Source organism: Dendrobates tinctorius, unplaced genomic scaffold (genome assembly GCF_039654945.1).
Source record: "Dendrobates tinctorius isolate UK_male_01 unplaced genomic scaffold, ASM3965494v1 ptg000160l, whole genome shotgun sequence".
NCBI lineage: Eukaryota > Metazoa > Chordata > Amphibia > Anura > Dendrobatidae > Dendrobates > Dendrobates tinctorius.
In genome coordinates, this window is record NW_027361827.1 from 15,534,469 (window position 1) to 15,549,732 (window position 15,264).

The 15,264-nt window shown below is 44.3% G+C and overlaps 1 protein-coding gene across 2 annotated transcripts in view; it reads right to left on the reverse strand.

Moving 5' to 3' along the window:
• FBXO10 (F-box protein 10) overlaps window positions 1–15,264 on the reverse strand; it is a 199,492-nt gene that overhangs the window by 123,096 nt on the left and 61,132 nt on the right. For both annotated transcript variants that reach the window (XM_073549669.1, XM_073549668.1), the window contains exons 5-6: window positions 8,069–8,218; window positions 337–473 (exon numbers count right to left, since the gene is read on the reverse strand). In XM_073549669.1, the coding sequence (XP_073405770.1) occupies window positions 337–473; window positions 8,069–8,218 (287 nt within the window). The remainder of the gene's footprint in view (window positions 1–336; window positions 474–8,068; window positions 8,219–15,264) is intronic.

Here is a 15,264-nt window from a genome sequence, read left to right on the forward strand (position 1 = left end):
GATTTGGAGTGCTACTGTAAAGAAGAGTGGTTACTTTATGTAACCACATTTTTTTTTGTTCTTCATGTTTCACCAGAAAATATTTAAGTTTGTTTTTTAATTGAATTGTAGAGATTATAGGTGACATTAAAAATAAAAAATGTTCTGAAATGATTATTATTTCATTGCAAAAACCTGGCATTTTAATAGGGGTGTGTAAACTTTTTACATCCACTATAGCTAGCTCCGTTTTCTTAAGAACACTGCTTTGGAGACATATTTGTGAAATTAATGTTCTAAGCATCCACGAAACACCGCTAAGGAAACAGAAAGACTAATGAGAGCTTAAGAACATACCTCACCACGGGGTTCCCATTGTACAATATATAAATGCCAGCTTCTTTATTCCCATAGATCTGATTGCTGCGGATGCTGCCTTTCCCGTTGCCTAGGACAACAATACCAGAGCGGAGGCCACTGTGTATCCTGTTACACTGCCAGTTACATTATGTTCACATGGAAAAGGTAAAGAAGACAAAACATGAATTATTGGCATCATATGCTATCAAATACCTCATACTGCTATAGAACACAGTGTACAGTTCAGCAGATAATCCACTTCAATGGGAACTTATGATACCAGTCCCTGCCGGTTCTGTTTGTTACCTTACATAGCCTATAGGTTTGCTATCTGCTTCACATTAATTCTGCAATGTGTGATTTTCGAGCAGTAATTATCATATCTAAAGGGCATGTCACACTAAGAGATATCGCTAGCAATATCGCTATAACTAGTGACGTTATAGCGATATTGCTAGCGATATCGCTATGTCTCATACTTACCTACGACCCTCTCCCCCGCTGGTTATCGCTGATTGCGCGAGAACGTTCAGGACTGCTTCTCGTCGTCAGCTTCCTGCGGCGCTTCCTGCTGTGAGGACGAGCGAGGCGTGAAGCCGGGCGGGAGGACGCAGGATCGCCGCGTCTGACAGGTAAGTAGCGATCCCCGACCTCTGCTATGTCGCTGGTGAGATCTGCCTGTGTGGCAGCTCACTAGCGACCACTTAGCGATGTACCAGCGATCCTGACCGCGTCATATCGCTGGTCGGGATCGCTGGTACATCGCTAAGTGTGACAGTACCTTAAGTTTGGACAACTAGAGATCAGTTTTATAATTACACAAATTCTGTTAACCTCTGCCTGACCTTTGCCATATACTGTATGTGTACATGCACAGCATAACACAGTGGCATGTAAATGTTTGGTCACCTCTGGTCAAAATTACTGTTATTGTGAACAGTTAAGCAAGTCGAAGATGAAATGATCTCTAAAAGGGCTAAAGTTACACGTGACACATTTCCTGTAATATTTTTTATTTTCCCCCAAAATAAATAGTTATTTTTTATTTTAAAAATTATAAAAAGGAAAATGGTCCAATGCAATAGTTATTACCTAGTAAGCAACCCCTTTTGAAAGTATCACAGCTTGTAAATGTTTTTTGTAGCCAAACTAGAGTCTTTCAATTCTTGCTTGAGGGATTTTCATCCATTCTTTCTTGGAAAACTCTTCCAGTTCTGTGAGATTCCGGGGTTGTTTTGCATCCTCTGCTATTTTGAGGACTAGCCACAGATTTTCAACAATGTTCAGATCAGGGGACTGTGAGGGCCATTGTAAAACCTTCAGCTTGTGCCCTTTGAGATAGTCTATTGTGGATAGTGACGTGTGTTTAGGATCATTATTAGTGATGAGCGAGTGTGCTCGTTACTCGAGTTTTCCGAGCATGCTCAGGTGATCTCCGAGTATCTTGGGCGTGCTCGTAGATTATGTTTGTGTCTTCACAGCTGCATGATTTGCGGCTGCTAGACAGCCTGAACACATGCAGGGATTGCCTGTTTGTTAGGTAATCCCCACATGTATTCAGGCTGTCTATCAGCCACAAATCATGCAAATGTATTTAGGTTTTTTTAGAGATCATTTCATGTTCAACTTGCTTAACTGTTCACAATGACCGTACCAATGAAAAACACCCGATCAAAGTCACTTGGTTACTTCCGCACCGCTACAGCAGCCCCATTTTAGTCGTCCGACAGTGATAATGTGCCTACCATTTGCGTGCAACCGCTGCAGACAGTTGCTGGTCTCAGTACTCTCTAGCTTACTAGGCTACATCAGAACTTGGTGCATCTGCAGGACCAGTGAACAATAAGGGAACACAAGAGTGGCAAGGGAATTAACAGTCCATTATATGCAATTTTTTGATTTTAGCACACTTCCTGCCAAACATTTTTTTCCATATCCCGGATAACCCCCTTTAAGGCTGAAACTGGCTGCATCTTTAAGGGGTTAAGAACTGACAATGCAAAGAATATTGACAAAAATAGCACTACAGCATCAATTTTCATAGAACTGCAGCCCAAATACTTTACCAAAAATGCATGGTGTGAACAGCATGTGTTAGGCGTCGGATTTCTGCGTTTACTCCGCAGGGATCCAGACCCTCACATTCTGAAGTCTCCTACTGTTTATCTACTGCAGAGGAGATTGCAGAGGAGATTGCCTTGCAGCAAATCTCTCCTGAGGCTAAGTCCTTCTGTTCTCCTACTGAGCATGCTCATGGGACGATCTCCCATTGGAGATCGGGAGTCATGTGCTCAGGTCCCGCTCCAGTTCTCATTAATAATAATAATAATAATAATCTTTATTTATATAGCGCCAACATATTCCGCAGCGCTTTACAGTTTAACAGTTTCAAAACACAAGTCATAATTAACAACGCTAACAATACAATAATTAAAGCAAAATAAGACGAAATAAGAGCTTACAATCTACAATGAGGTGAGGGAGATACAGAATACAGGTGTGTATTTACAATGGTGTATTTACAATGAAGGTCCAGCCATCTTGCGGGAGTGAAGGATGGATGGAGATAGTGAATGGGCTACACACGCACACTTACACAGAGAATGACTTTGATTAGTGAATGTGATAGGCCGCTCTGAACAGGTGTGTTTTGAGGGAGCGCCTAAAACTATGCAAATTGTGGATAGTCCTTTGGTCCATCTCAGAGATCTGGAGGCTTGCAGAAGGTCCCGGCTGCTATAAAAGGCGTGCATGGCTGTTCCGCCATGCGCTAGTATAGTCATACTTGCTGCTGTGTGTATGAGGACGGATGCATGATTCTGGTGAATGACTCATTATAAAACCCCTTCCCTCTGATATAACGTATGTGATTAGGGACTGAGTTTAGAATCAGCGCCAGCGCTCCTCTGCTGCAACATCCACAGCTGCTAGCGTCTGACATTGCACTTGCGCCTTAGGCTTGTCGTTTAGCGGCAGTGTCCACGCGGCACTGCAGTAGCAGCCCCCTTTGCGTCCGCAGTTGCGACGCCGCGCGCACGGTAGGTCTAGACAGACGTAGTGCCGCCGTCTTGGGCTACTCCTGTGACCTGATATCGTGTGTGCGTTTTTACTGAGTACTGTGACCTCAACAGGCTCAGTCTTTTGTGTTTGTACTTATTTGGCATCTCTGTGAATTAACCGAGATTGCTCTGCGCACCTTGGTGAAGTTTAACCCTGTGCGCATTTCCGCCATATTGCTCCTGCCACGACTTAGCAGCGGTTATATCACCTACTGCACGGTGGACCCCTAGTGGCGAACGCACTTTATTAGTATTTTTATTTAGTGCGTTCCACCGTTCCTAACATTATACTAGCGCCAGGGTCTGGCTAGTGATGGCAGAACAGCAGCAACTCTTACAGTGTATTCGGCAGCTTGAGGGCCGGTTGGCCACTCTTGAGAGGGCTCTCTCAGCTGCAAAATCCACCGAAGCTGCTGTAAAGGCAATCACAGACGCGGTTTCCCGTATGTCCACGTCCTCCCTCACGCCGACAGTTACCCGCCTCCCGCTGCCCAATAAATTTTCTGGCGATGGCGCCTCCTGTAGGGGTTTCATCAGTCAATGCTCTATTCAGCTGGAGCTACTGGCTGCACGATTCCCTACAGAATGGGCCAAGGTGGGGTTTATTGTTTCCCTTCTGTCGGGCAAGGCGTTGGAGTGGGCTACGCCATTATGTGAGCGTGGTGACCCAGAGGTTCGGACTGCTGCTCACTTTCTAACAGCTATTAAGCAGGTCTTCCCCGGTCCACGGGTAACGCACGACACCTCTCTTCAGCTTCCTGCTTTGACTCAGGGTTCTCTCTCGGTTAGTCAGTATGCCGTCCGTTTTCGGACACTGGCTTCCGAGCTGGAGTGGTCCGATAAAGCCCTCATCCCTGTGTTTTGGAGAGTTTTGGCGGAGCATGTTAAAGATGCTCTCTCTACCAGAGAGGTTCCTGCAAGTTTGGAAGAGCTGATTGCCATTTCCACCCGCATTGTGTCATGATCCATGCTGGATCATGATAGATAAAAGCACATGTAATCTGTCATTAACCTGACGTGCAGGTAGTTGCTGGGGTGAACTCTGGACCTGGGCGTCCGCGCTGTACAGTAGGTGGTTCCCTGATGAGGAGCGGTCTTGAGGGTCCAGAGGCCCCTCATTAAGGGGAGGGTACTGTCATGATCCATGCTGGATCATGACAGACAAAAGCACATGTAACCTTTTTTTCCTTAAGCTGTGTGCTTAATTTTGGTTTTGCCCCCGGTGGCCATTAGGATTATTACACAGTGGTGTCTTTTGTTCTAGTTTGCCCCCGATGGTGGTGAGCGTTATTGCACATGATTATAAAGCAGGTGTCATTGCTCTGGCTCTGCTATAAAAGAGTGTTAGGTGTTGCAATCACTGTTGGTGATAGTGTTCATTTCAACCATCCTTGGTGGAGGTAGGGTCTAGAGACAGGTCCTGGCAGCTCAGTCAGAGCCCTGGTGTGGAAGGAGTCAGAGGGGATTTCCTTGCAGCTCTGACAGAGTTTGGTGGCAGCTATTCAGGAGGAAAGCTGCATTCTGGTGGTGGACTCTGTTGCTGGGAGCAAGAGCAACAGAGCAAAGCTATGTGGTGTTTCCCTGTTTGTATTTTTCCCTGGTGTGTATTAGTACAGCGGTGGGGCCAGTGCCTGCACCACCCAGCTCCCTAGCAAGGGATAGGTGTAGGGTGTGCTAGGGTGACAGGTATCCTGATCGGTGCCTGGTGCGGAACCGGCCTAGGGAACGTTAGGAGTGTGAGGGACACTGATTCAGGGGAGTGCAGGAGGTCTCCACGTCCCCGTTCCCTATCGCAGGGCCCACCGTTGTAACTGTTTCCCCTTCCCCCGTGTTTTGTTGTTTTAGTTACCGGCCTGCGGGCCGTGTCACAGAGGACAGTTTCACGTGCCGTGTCTTGTTGTTTCAGTTACCGGCCTGCTGGTCGTGTCACACAGGACGGATCCACGTGACACATTGACCTCCGTTTTTCGGAGCGCGGTATGGAGCGTGCTCAATCCAAACGGAAGGTTACCTCGGCTCCCAATTTTTTTTGAGCCTCTGGAGCTATCCGAGCCAGAGGTTCCACCCCCAGAGCCCATGGAGGTGTCTCGCGCCGTTCTCCAGGCGCGTCCGGCACAAGACTCCAGTTGCGGTTATACTTGTCAACACGCTGTGTCTCAGAACAACAGTGCCCCGCAACGGCCAAATTCTGTGCCGCCGGGCAAGACCCTTGTTCCTCCCCGCCTTCGGCCGAAGGTGCTCGCGTGGGCACACGTGTCCAGGAGGGGTGGTCATTGTGGCCATATGCAGACCACAAAACTCCTGGCAGGGTCTTACTTGTGGCCGCACAGGGCTCGGGCTGTTAAAAAATATATTCGGGCCTACACCTTTTGTGCTCGGAATAGCCTCCTTAAACGAAGGGTGGAGACGCCAGCCTGTTATGAATGAGTCACCGGAGGAGGAAAAAACAAAAATACAAGCTAAGTCCAGAAAACCGGAGAGGTTGGTAGCTAGCGGATTGCAGACCCCTGATCCTATTCACAACAACTAACAGTAGCCGTGGGGTGTTCCTACGATGGTCCTAGACACCTCGTTCACAGCCGGAGAACTAAATAAACCTAAAGAAAGAAAGGGGAAATCTAAACTGCCCCAGAGCAGACCCCAAAGCAATAGACAGCCCCCAACATGTATTGACGGTGAAAACAGATGAAAACACAAACACAGACAGAAAGACAGGCTGAGCAAACAATGGGGCCCTCACTAACTAGATAGGACAGGAAAGAAAAGCAACTGTCTGCAATCACGCAAAACCCCTGCCAAAAATAATGTCCAACACGTCTGATAGAAAAGGCCCTGAAGTCACTAGACTTCAAAATCACTATATCAGCACTCAGGTATATTCTGAAAACAGAGCAAAGAGATCAACTGATCAGAGACAAAAATGGAGTTCAGCCAGTCCCAACCAGGGCTGGCTGAACACAAACACTAAGTAAACCAGACAAAATCTCATGGAACAATAGCAGAGCAAAAACTTAGCTTTAGTAGAAAGGACTAAACTGGAGGCCAGAGCTCAGAGCAGAGAGGATCACCAGCAACCCAGCAGGGCGTCGGCGGCCTTATATCCACTCAGAGATTCCGGATGTCCAATCACACTCCACCTGTTCAGATGACAGGTTTTTCCCATCCAAATCAATTTCACTACCTTCTTTCACCAGCAGATGGAGTTCATCGGACATCAAAGGTGAAGGAGAAAATGAGCTCATAACACCTGCCGACACACGGTGGCGTTCCATTTTAACTTCTGCTCCCATTGTCTCCCACAGGTCCCTTTTCAAACCTGGCGATCTTGCCGCCACTGATGCCTTCCATTTGTCCCGGGTCTCCCTGTCACCTACCGGGACATCAGACTTGCCTTCGGACGAGTCTGAGGCCTATATCTCTGATGAGCACAAGTTGGTGGATCAGAAGGCTCAGGGAGGAGGGGGCCCTAGGAGGGGGGGGTAATGTTAGGCGTCAGATTTCTGCCTTTACTCCGCAGGGATCCAGACCCTCATATTCTACAGTCTCCTGCTAATTATCTACTGCAAAGGAGATAGCCTCAGGAGATATTTGCTGCAAGGCAAAGTCCTTCTGTCCTCCTACTGAGCATGCTCATGAGACGATCTCCCATTGGAGATCGGGAGTCATGTGCTCAGGTCCCGCTCCAGATCTCATTGGTCCATCTCAGAGATCTGGAAGCTTGCGGAAGGTCCCGGCTGCTATAAAAGGCGCGCATGGCTGTTTCGCCATGCTCTAGTATAGACTTACGGTACTTGCTGCTGTGTGCATGAGGACGGATGTATGATTTTGGTGAATGACTCATTATAAAACCCCTTCCCTCTGATATTACGTATGTGGTGAGGGACTGAGTTTAGAATCAGCGCCAACGCTCCTCTGCTGTAACATCCACAGCTGCTAGCGTCCGACATTGCGCTGGCACCTTAGCCTTGTCGTTTAGCGGCAGTGTCCACGCCGCGCTGCAGTAGCAGCCCCTTTTGCGTCCGCAGTTGCGACGCCGCGCACACGGTAGGTCTAGACGTACGTAGTGCCGCCGTCTTGGGCTACTCCTGTGACCTGATACCGTGTGTGCGTTTTTACTGAGTACTGTGACCTCAACAGGCTCAGTCTTTTGTGTTTGTAATTATTTGGCATCTCTGTGAATTAACTGAGATTGCTCTGCGCTCCTGGGTGAAGTTTAACCCTGTGCGCATTTCCGCCATATTGCTCCTGCCACCACTTAGCAGCAGTTATATCACCTACTGCACGGTGGACCACGAGCGCACTTTATTATTATTTTTATTTAGTGCGTTCCGCCGTTCCTAACAGCATGTATCGACTGACAGCTTCCCTTTAAAGACTCTTGCTCTCTAACTTCTCAATATAGTAGGTCATCAGAATATAGCATGAGCAAGACACCGTGAACTATGGAGTTCAAAAATTGCAGGCTTGTTCATTTCACTAGAATTTAGCCAAGCAGTTGTAATGTAGACATCCAGGCAGCGGAGAATCCTGACAGTGTACAGTGAGCACGCTGTGAGAATTCAGAAGTTTGCAGTCACAGAGTAGCAAAAGACCCGACAACCTCTTTAATATCTACAAACAATGAAGCCCTGTAATGCTTTTAACACACATTTATATGTAGATTCGCATACCATTATAACAGGATTGGCTCCTTTGCGGATATCCACTCCTGCTTCAGTGTTGGAATGGATGTTGTTGTCAGCTATGAGACCTCCTGCTGCCAGGCGCAGAAAGACTCCTGATGCTTTACAGTGGTAGACATCATTCCTCAACATAACAACCTGGAAAGGGAAAACCGAAAAGTTTGGTACATGCTGATCAAACCTGTTGGGGACATCATTCTATAACATTTACTATTATATAAGTATTACAGGTTCTTAATAGCAATAAAAGGAAAAAAAAAAGAAAAAGAAAAATCAGCTCACTCACGGAACAAGGATTCCTGATGCGCGGATAAAGCCTTGAAGAATAACAAAAGTTCACATGCAAGAAAAATGTAGAAGTCCAGCAAAGGGGTGCTTTACATAAGATCTTTATTGAAGATTAGTGATAAGTGCAATTGCTCGTTACTCGAGTTTGCCTAGGGTGCTCGGGTATGCACAGAGTATCACGGGTGCTCTAGTGACATGTCGAGTTCCCTGCCCACATGTTTTGCGACTGTTAGGACAGACACAAAACATGCGGATTACCCATGTATGTCAGGCCATCTCTGCATGTCTAAGGCCTGTTGCACACTTCAGTTGTTTGACGTCAGTCAAAATCCGCCGTTTTGCAAAAAAAAAAACAGATCCGCCGTGTTTTTGGCGGATCCGTTTTTTTCCCATTGACTTGCATTAGCGGCGGATTTTGACGCATGGTCATCCGTTGGATCCATTTTTTGACGGATCCGCCAAAATTTTGTCGTCCGCTGACTTCAGTGGACGGACAATGAAATGTTTTTTGTCTGCCTCAAAATAGCGGATAGCAATGGATCCGCCGCGATCCGCCATTCGTCATAATGGTCGCCTATGGGCGGCGGATCCGTTGCCAACCGTTTTTTGACGGAATCTGGCAACGGATCCGCTTTTTCACACTGAGCATGCCCGGAAGAATTTCCTTGCCAGAAATTTATCCCCAAATTCCGTTCTGGCGGCAGAAAAATTCTCTCTCTCTCTCTCTTTCCATTAAATTTCAGTCACTCACTACTAAAGAGGATCCGTCAAAAAAACTGGATCCGTTGGCATCCGTTTGTGCCACAACGGAAACGGCTCCGTTTTTTCACAACCTGACGGATTTTGACTAACGTCAAATAACTGAAATGTGAAACAGGCCTAACAGCCGCAAAACATGTGGGCAGGGGACTCAACATGTCACAAGAGCACCAGTGATACTCGGTGCATACCCCTAGGCAAACTCGGTACATGTCACTAGAGCACCCTAGACAAACTCGAGTAACGATCAATCATACGTGTTTCTGACACGACGTCAATCACTGCATACCTAGTTCACATTGAAATCTTCAGCTATATGTCATGTTCTGCAGGGCTGCATGGTGAACCACACCTATAGCCCATTAAAAGCCAATTAACCCTTTAGTCACCAGATTTTTACAATGGCTTGCAGAAGTATTCACTCCCTCCCCACACCTTGGTATTTTTTGTGTTTTGCCACTTCACTACCTAGAATTTCACTGTTTTTTGAAGGTCTGCATCGGTTCAAGTCAACAACATGCCTACAACTGTGAACATTTGGTTTTCTTTTAATTGTGAAGCAAACAACAAATAGGACAAAATAACTGAAAACTTCCGTGTGCATAACTTTTCACCCCCTAAAGTCAGTACTTTGCAGAGCTTCCTTTTATGTATCTATGAGCTTTCCCCATTCCTCAAGGCAAAACTGCTCCAGCGTCTTCAAGTTAGTTGGTTTCCTCTGGTGAACAGCAATCTTCAAGTCTGACCACAGGTTCTCAATTGAATTAAAGGTCTGGGCTTTTGGTCTTTGACTTGGCCACTCCAAAACATTTAAATATTTCTCCTTTAACCCCTTTTCAACCCATAACTTATAGGTACATCATAAGTCACCTCACCGTTTGATGCGTCTTTAGCGATGAGCCCGCAACTTTTCATGCACATGTCATCTGATTTCATTAGCGTGTTTTATGCAAATTTTCAGCTGTGTTTCACAGTACCAGCAAAGTCTATGAGATTTCAGAAATCTCATGCACACACTTTGCTTTTTTTCCTGACTGTTTTGTCAAAAGAGTTTTTGCAAAATGCAGCATGTCACTTGTTTCAGTGTTTTTTAAAGCAATGGGTAGTGCAAAATATGGATGGTACAAAAAAACGCAGGTATCAAGTTTTGCTGCGTTTTTGGTGCCAAAACGTTATGAAGTTGAATTAGATTACTTTTGTTATGCTCTAAAATTCATCAGCATGAACAAGAGACAAATGTATCGATAAAACACAGCAATAAAAACTAAGCAAAACCTGCTTTTTGTAAGCAGCTTAAACTTTGCATAAAAAAGCAGCAAAACTGCAACGTGTGATCATAGCCTTAGTGCTCAGCGTAGAGCACAGGATAAATATGAACTGGTCCAAAATTTTCTGTACCCCAAAATGCCACCAATACAAGCTTCGATGAACCTACAAGTCCCCACTCAGGTTTATCATCTTAACAGAAATATAGGGGATGTCCATATTACTGATAGCACAAAGGCTCTGGAGAAGTGGCATGTCTCCCATCAAAAGAAATCCAGCAAAATTTGCATTCCCAAATCCAAATGCCTTATCCTCCCGACTAAACTTTAGTTAGAATCCACAAATTTGGCATTTGCGAGGAGAGCAAACTTAATTTACAAGGTACACGTCTCCAGAAGCATGAGCTGGGTACAACGTACTGAGCACTACACTGTACTGGGATCTACACGGGCAGATGGGAATTTTCACTTAGCAACATCCATTGATGCTTGTTTCTGGGAACACACACTTGGAGTCAAAATAAATCACTACACTTGTAGATAAATTCACAGAGGGGTGTAATTTCCAAACTGGGGTTACTTGAGGGAGATTCTGCTCTTCTGTCACTTAGGGAGCTCTGTATATGGAGCCCGCAAACTATTCTAGAAAAAAATTGTTCTCCAAGAGTCAAATAGCTCTCCGTTCCTCCCGAGTCTTGCGTTTGGCCAAACAGCACTGCACAGACACATATGGGATATTGCCACATTCCCGAGAAATTGTGTAAGAAATGTGGTAATTTTTACCCACTTCCCCTTTGTGAAAATGTCAAATCTGGTGAGAATACAAAATTATAGTGGTAAAAATGTTTTTTTCCTTCACAGCTCAATTATGTAAAATTTTATCACACACCCGTAGCATCCATACAATCACTGCACCTCTAGAAGATTTAATTAAGAGGTGTAGTTATAAAATGGGGTCACTTATGGGGGCTACTGCTGATCTGACACCTCAGAGGCTCTGCCAATGTGACATGGCACCCTCAAACAATTCCACGAAATTCTGCACTCCCTTCTGAGTTTTGAGCTGTGCCTTAAAAGTAGTTTTTGACCACCACATATGGGGCACTGCTGTATTTAGGAGAAATTGCGTAACACATTTTGGGGGTCCATTTTCTCCTATCACCCTTGTTAAAATGTAAAATTTTGGGTTAAAACAACATTTCTGGGGAAAAACGTCATTTTTAATTTTCACGATCCAAGGTTTCAAAAATCTGAGAAGCACTTGTGAGTTCAAGATGCTCACCACACACCTAGATAAATTCCTTTAGGAGTGTAGATTCCAAAATGGGGGTTACTTGTGGAGGGTTTACACTGTTTGGATACATCAGGATTCTCCAAATGAGACATGGCGTATGCCAGGGTTCCCCAACTCCAGTCCTCAAGGCCCACCAACAGATCATGTTTTCAGGATTTCCTAAAGGGTCTGTTACACATAGCGATATCGCTAGCAATATCGCTATAACGTCAGTGGTTTTATGACGTTATAGCGATATTGCTAGCGATATCGCTATGTGTGATACCTCTGACCGGCTCCCCCGCTGTCCATTGCTGATCGCGCAAGAATGTCCAGGGCCGTTTCTCGTTGGCCACTTCCTGCTGGGTTTCCTGTGGCGCCGACGAGCGACGCGTGGACGCGGGCGGGAGGACATCAGGATTGCCGCGTCTGACAGGTAAGTAGCGAACCCTGACCCCTGCTATGTCGCTGGTGAGATCTGCCTGCTTGGCAGCTCACTAGCGACCACTTAGCGATGCACCAGCGATCCATATCGTTGTCGGGATCGCTGGTGCATTGCTAAGTGTAACGGTACCCTTAGTATTGCTCAGGTGATAATTGCTTCACCTGTGCAATACAAAGGAAATCCTGAAAACATGATCTGTTGGTGGGCCTTGAGGACTTGAGTTGGGGAACCTTGGCGTATGCAATCTATTCCAGAAAATTTTGCACTTCAAAAGTCAAATAGCGCTGCTTCCCTTCCGAGCCCTCCTGTGCGCCCTCCACATATGGGGTATCGGTGTACTCAGGAGAAATTGCACAACAAATTACACTGTTCTTTTTCACCTGTTACCCGAATGAAAAATTTTGGGCTAAAACAACATTTTTTGTGAGAAAAATGTGATTTTCTTTATTTTCATGGCTCAACGTTATAAAATTCTGTGAAGCACTTGGGATTTCAAGGTGCTCACCACAGATCTAGATAAATTCCTTGAGGGATCTAGTTTCCAAAATAAAGTCACGTGTGTGGGGGTTTGTCACTTGTTAGGCACATCAGGGGTTATCCAAACGCGACACGGAGCCCCCTCTCAATTCCAGACAATTTTTTTGTGCTCCTTCCCTGCCGTGCACACAAACAATAGTTTTCCTCAACATATGGGATATTTGCATACTCAGGAGAAATTGCACAATAAATTTTGAGATCCATTTTCTCCTGTGACCCTTGTGAAAATAAAAAAAATTGGGGCTAAAGTAACATTTGTGTGAAAAAAGTAAAATGTTATTTTTTTTTCTTCCATATTGCTTTAATCCTTGTGAAGCGCCTGAAGGGTTAAAAAATTTATTTTATGTGGTTTTGCGCACCTTGAGGGGGTGTCATTTTTAGAATGGTGTCACTTTTGGGTATTTTCTGTCATATGGACCCCTCAAAATCACTTCAAATGAAATGTGGTCCCTAAGAGAAAAAAAAAAGTTTTGGAAATTTTGTTGGGAAAAAAAAAAAAAAAAATATGGAGAACTGCCTTGTCAATTTTAACCCTTATAACTTCCTAACAAAAATAAATTATGATTCAAAAATTGTGTTGATGTAAAGTAGACATGTGGGAAATGTAATTTATTAACTATATTGTGTGTTATAACCATCTGACTTAAGGGCATAAAAATTTCAAGTTTGAAAACGGCAACATTTTCAATTAAATTTTCGATATTTTCATAAATAAATGCAAATCATATTGACCAAAATTTACAAATAACATGAAATACACCATGTCATGAACCAAAACAATCGTAGAATCACTGCGATACGTTAAAGTGTTCCAGAGTTATTACAACATAAAGGGACGCTGGTAGATTTGGAATATGAGGCGCGGTCATTAACGTACAGAGTGGCTAGGTCCTTATGTGGTTAAAGGGGTTGTCTGGGTACCGAGTATTGATGTCTAATTGGCCTGGATAGCTCCTCCCAGATATGACATCTAGCACCCACATGACATATCTGCCATTGACTCCATGTAAACACTTAGAACACATCAAAAAAATCACAGCTCCATTCATTGTGTAGAGGCCGCTGATTGGATATGCTTGTACCTTCATGACCAGGCCAAATTTTACAATTCTGACCAGTGTCACTTTATGGCTGGGTCCGGGTATTGAGATGCGAGACTCTTGCGAGTTTCTTGCATGTGTGAGCCCGGCCTAAGAGGTAATAACTCTAGAATGATTCATTGGATTCCACTCATTTGGAGTAGTGGTAAAATTTCTTCGATATGACTTGCGTTTATTTGTGAAAAAAAAAAATATTGGCGAAAGTTTAGCAATTTTCAAAACTTTTAATTTCTATACCCTTAAATCAAAAGAGTTATGTCACACAACATAGTTAATAATTAACATTTCCCACATGTCTACTTTACATCAGCACAAGTTTTAAATCAAATTATTTTTTGTTAGGAAGTTATAAGAGTTAAAATTGACCAGCAATTTCTCATTTTTTAAACAAAATTTCCAAAACTTTTTTCTTTCCCTTTTAGGGACCACATTACATTTGAAGTGACTTTGAGGGGTCTATATGACAGAAAATAACCAAAATTGACACCATTCTAAAAACTGCACCCCTCAAGGTGCTCAAAACCACATTCAAGAAGTTTATTAATCCTTCAGGTGCTTCACAGGAATTTTTAGAATGTTAAAGGAAAAAAATGAACATTAAGCTTTTTTCACAAAAATTTTACTATAGACATAGATTTTTTTTTATTTTAACGAGGGTAACAGGAAAAAAATGGACCCCAAAATTTGTTGTGCAATTTCTCATCAGCATGCAGATACCCCATATGTGGGGTAAAACCACTGTTTGGGCGCACGGCAGGGCTCGGAAGGGAAGGAGCTGACTTTTTGAATGCAAAATTTTCTGGAATAATTAGCGGTCGCCATGTCGCGTTTGGAGAGCCCCTAATGTGCCTAAACAGTGGAAACTCCCCACAAGTGACCCTATTTTGCAAGCTAGTCCCCTCAGGAAACTAAGGTGCTCACCACACATCCAAACTCTCTGCACCATACAGTTTTATGTGCAATTTCTCCTGAGTACGCCGATACCCCATATGTGGGGAAAACTACTATTTGGGTGCACGGCACAGCTCAGAAAGGAAAGAGTGACGTTTTGGAAAGCAGACTCTGATGAAATTGTGTGCAGATGTCGTGTTGTGTTTTGAGAGCCCCTTGAGTGCCTAAACAGTGGAAAACCCCCACAAATTACCCAATTTTGGAAACTAGACCCCTCAAGGAATTTATCTAGACAGGTGCTTCACAGAATTTTACAACATTGCTCTGTTAAAATTAAAAAAATATATATTTTCCGCACAAAACTTGTTTTAGCCCCAAATTTTACCATTTTCGCAAGGATTGCAGGAGAAAATGGACCCCAAAATTTGTTGTGCTATTTCTCCTGAGTACAATGATACCCCATGTGTAGTCAAAAACTACTTTTGAGGCACAGTGGAAAGTTCAGAAGGGAAGAAGAGCCACATTGGAGATTTTGTTAGAATGGTTTGAGGGTATAATGTCACATTAGCAGAACCCATGAGTTGCAAGAACAGAAGAAAGCCCCCATAAATGAACTCATTCTACAA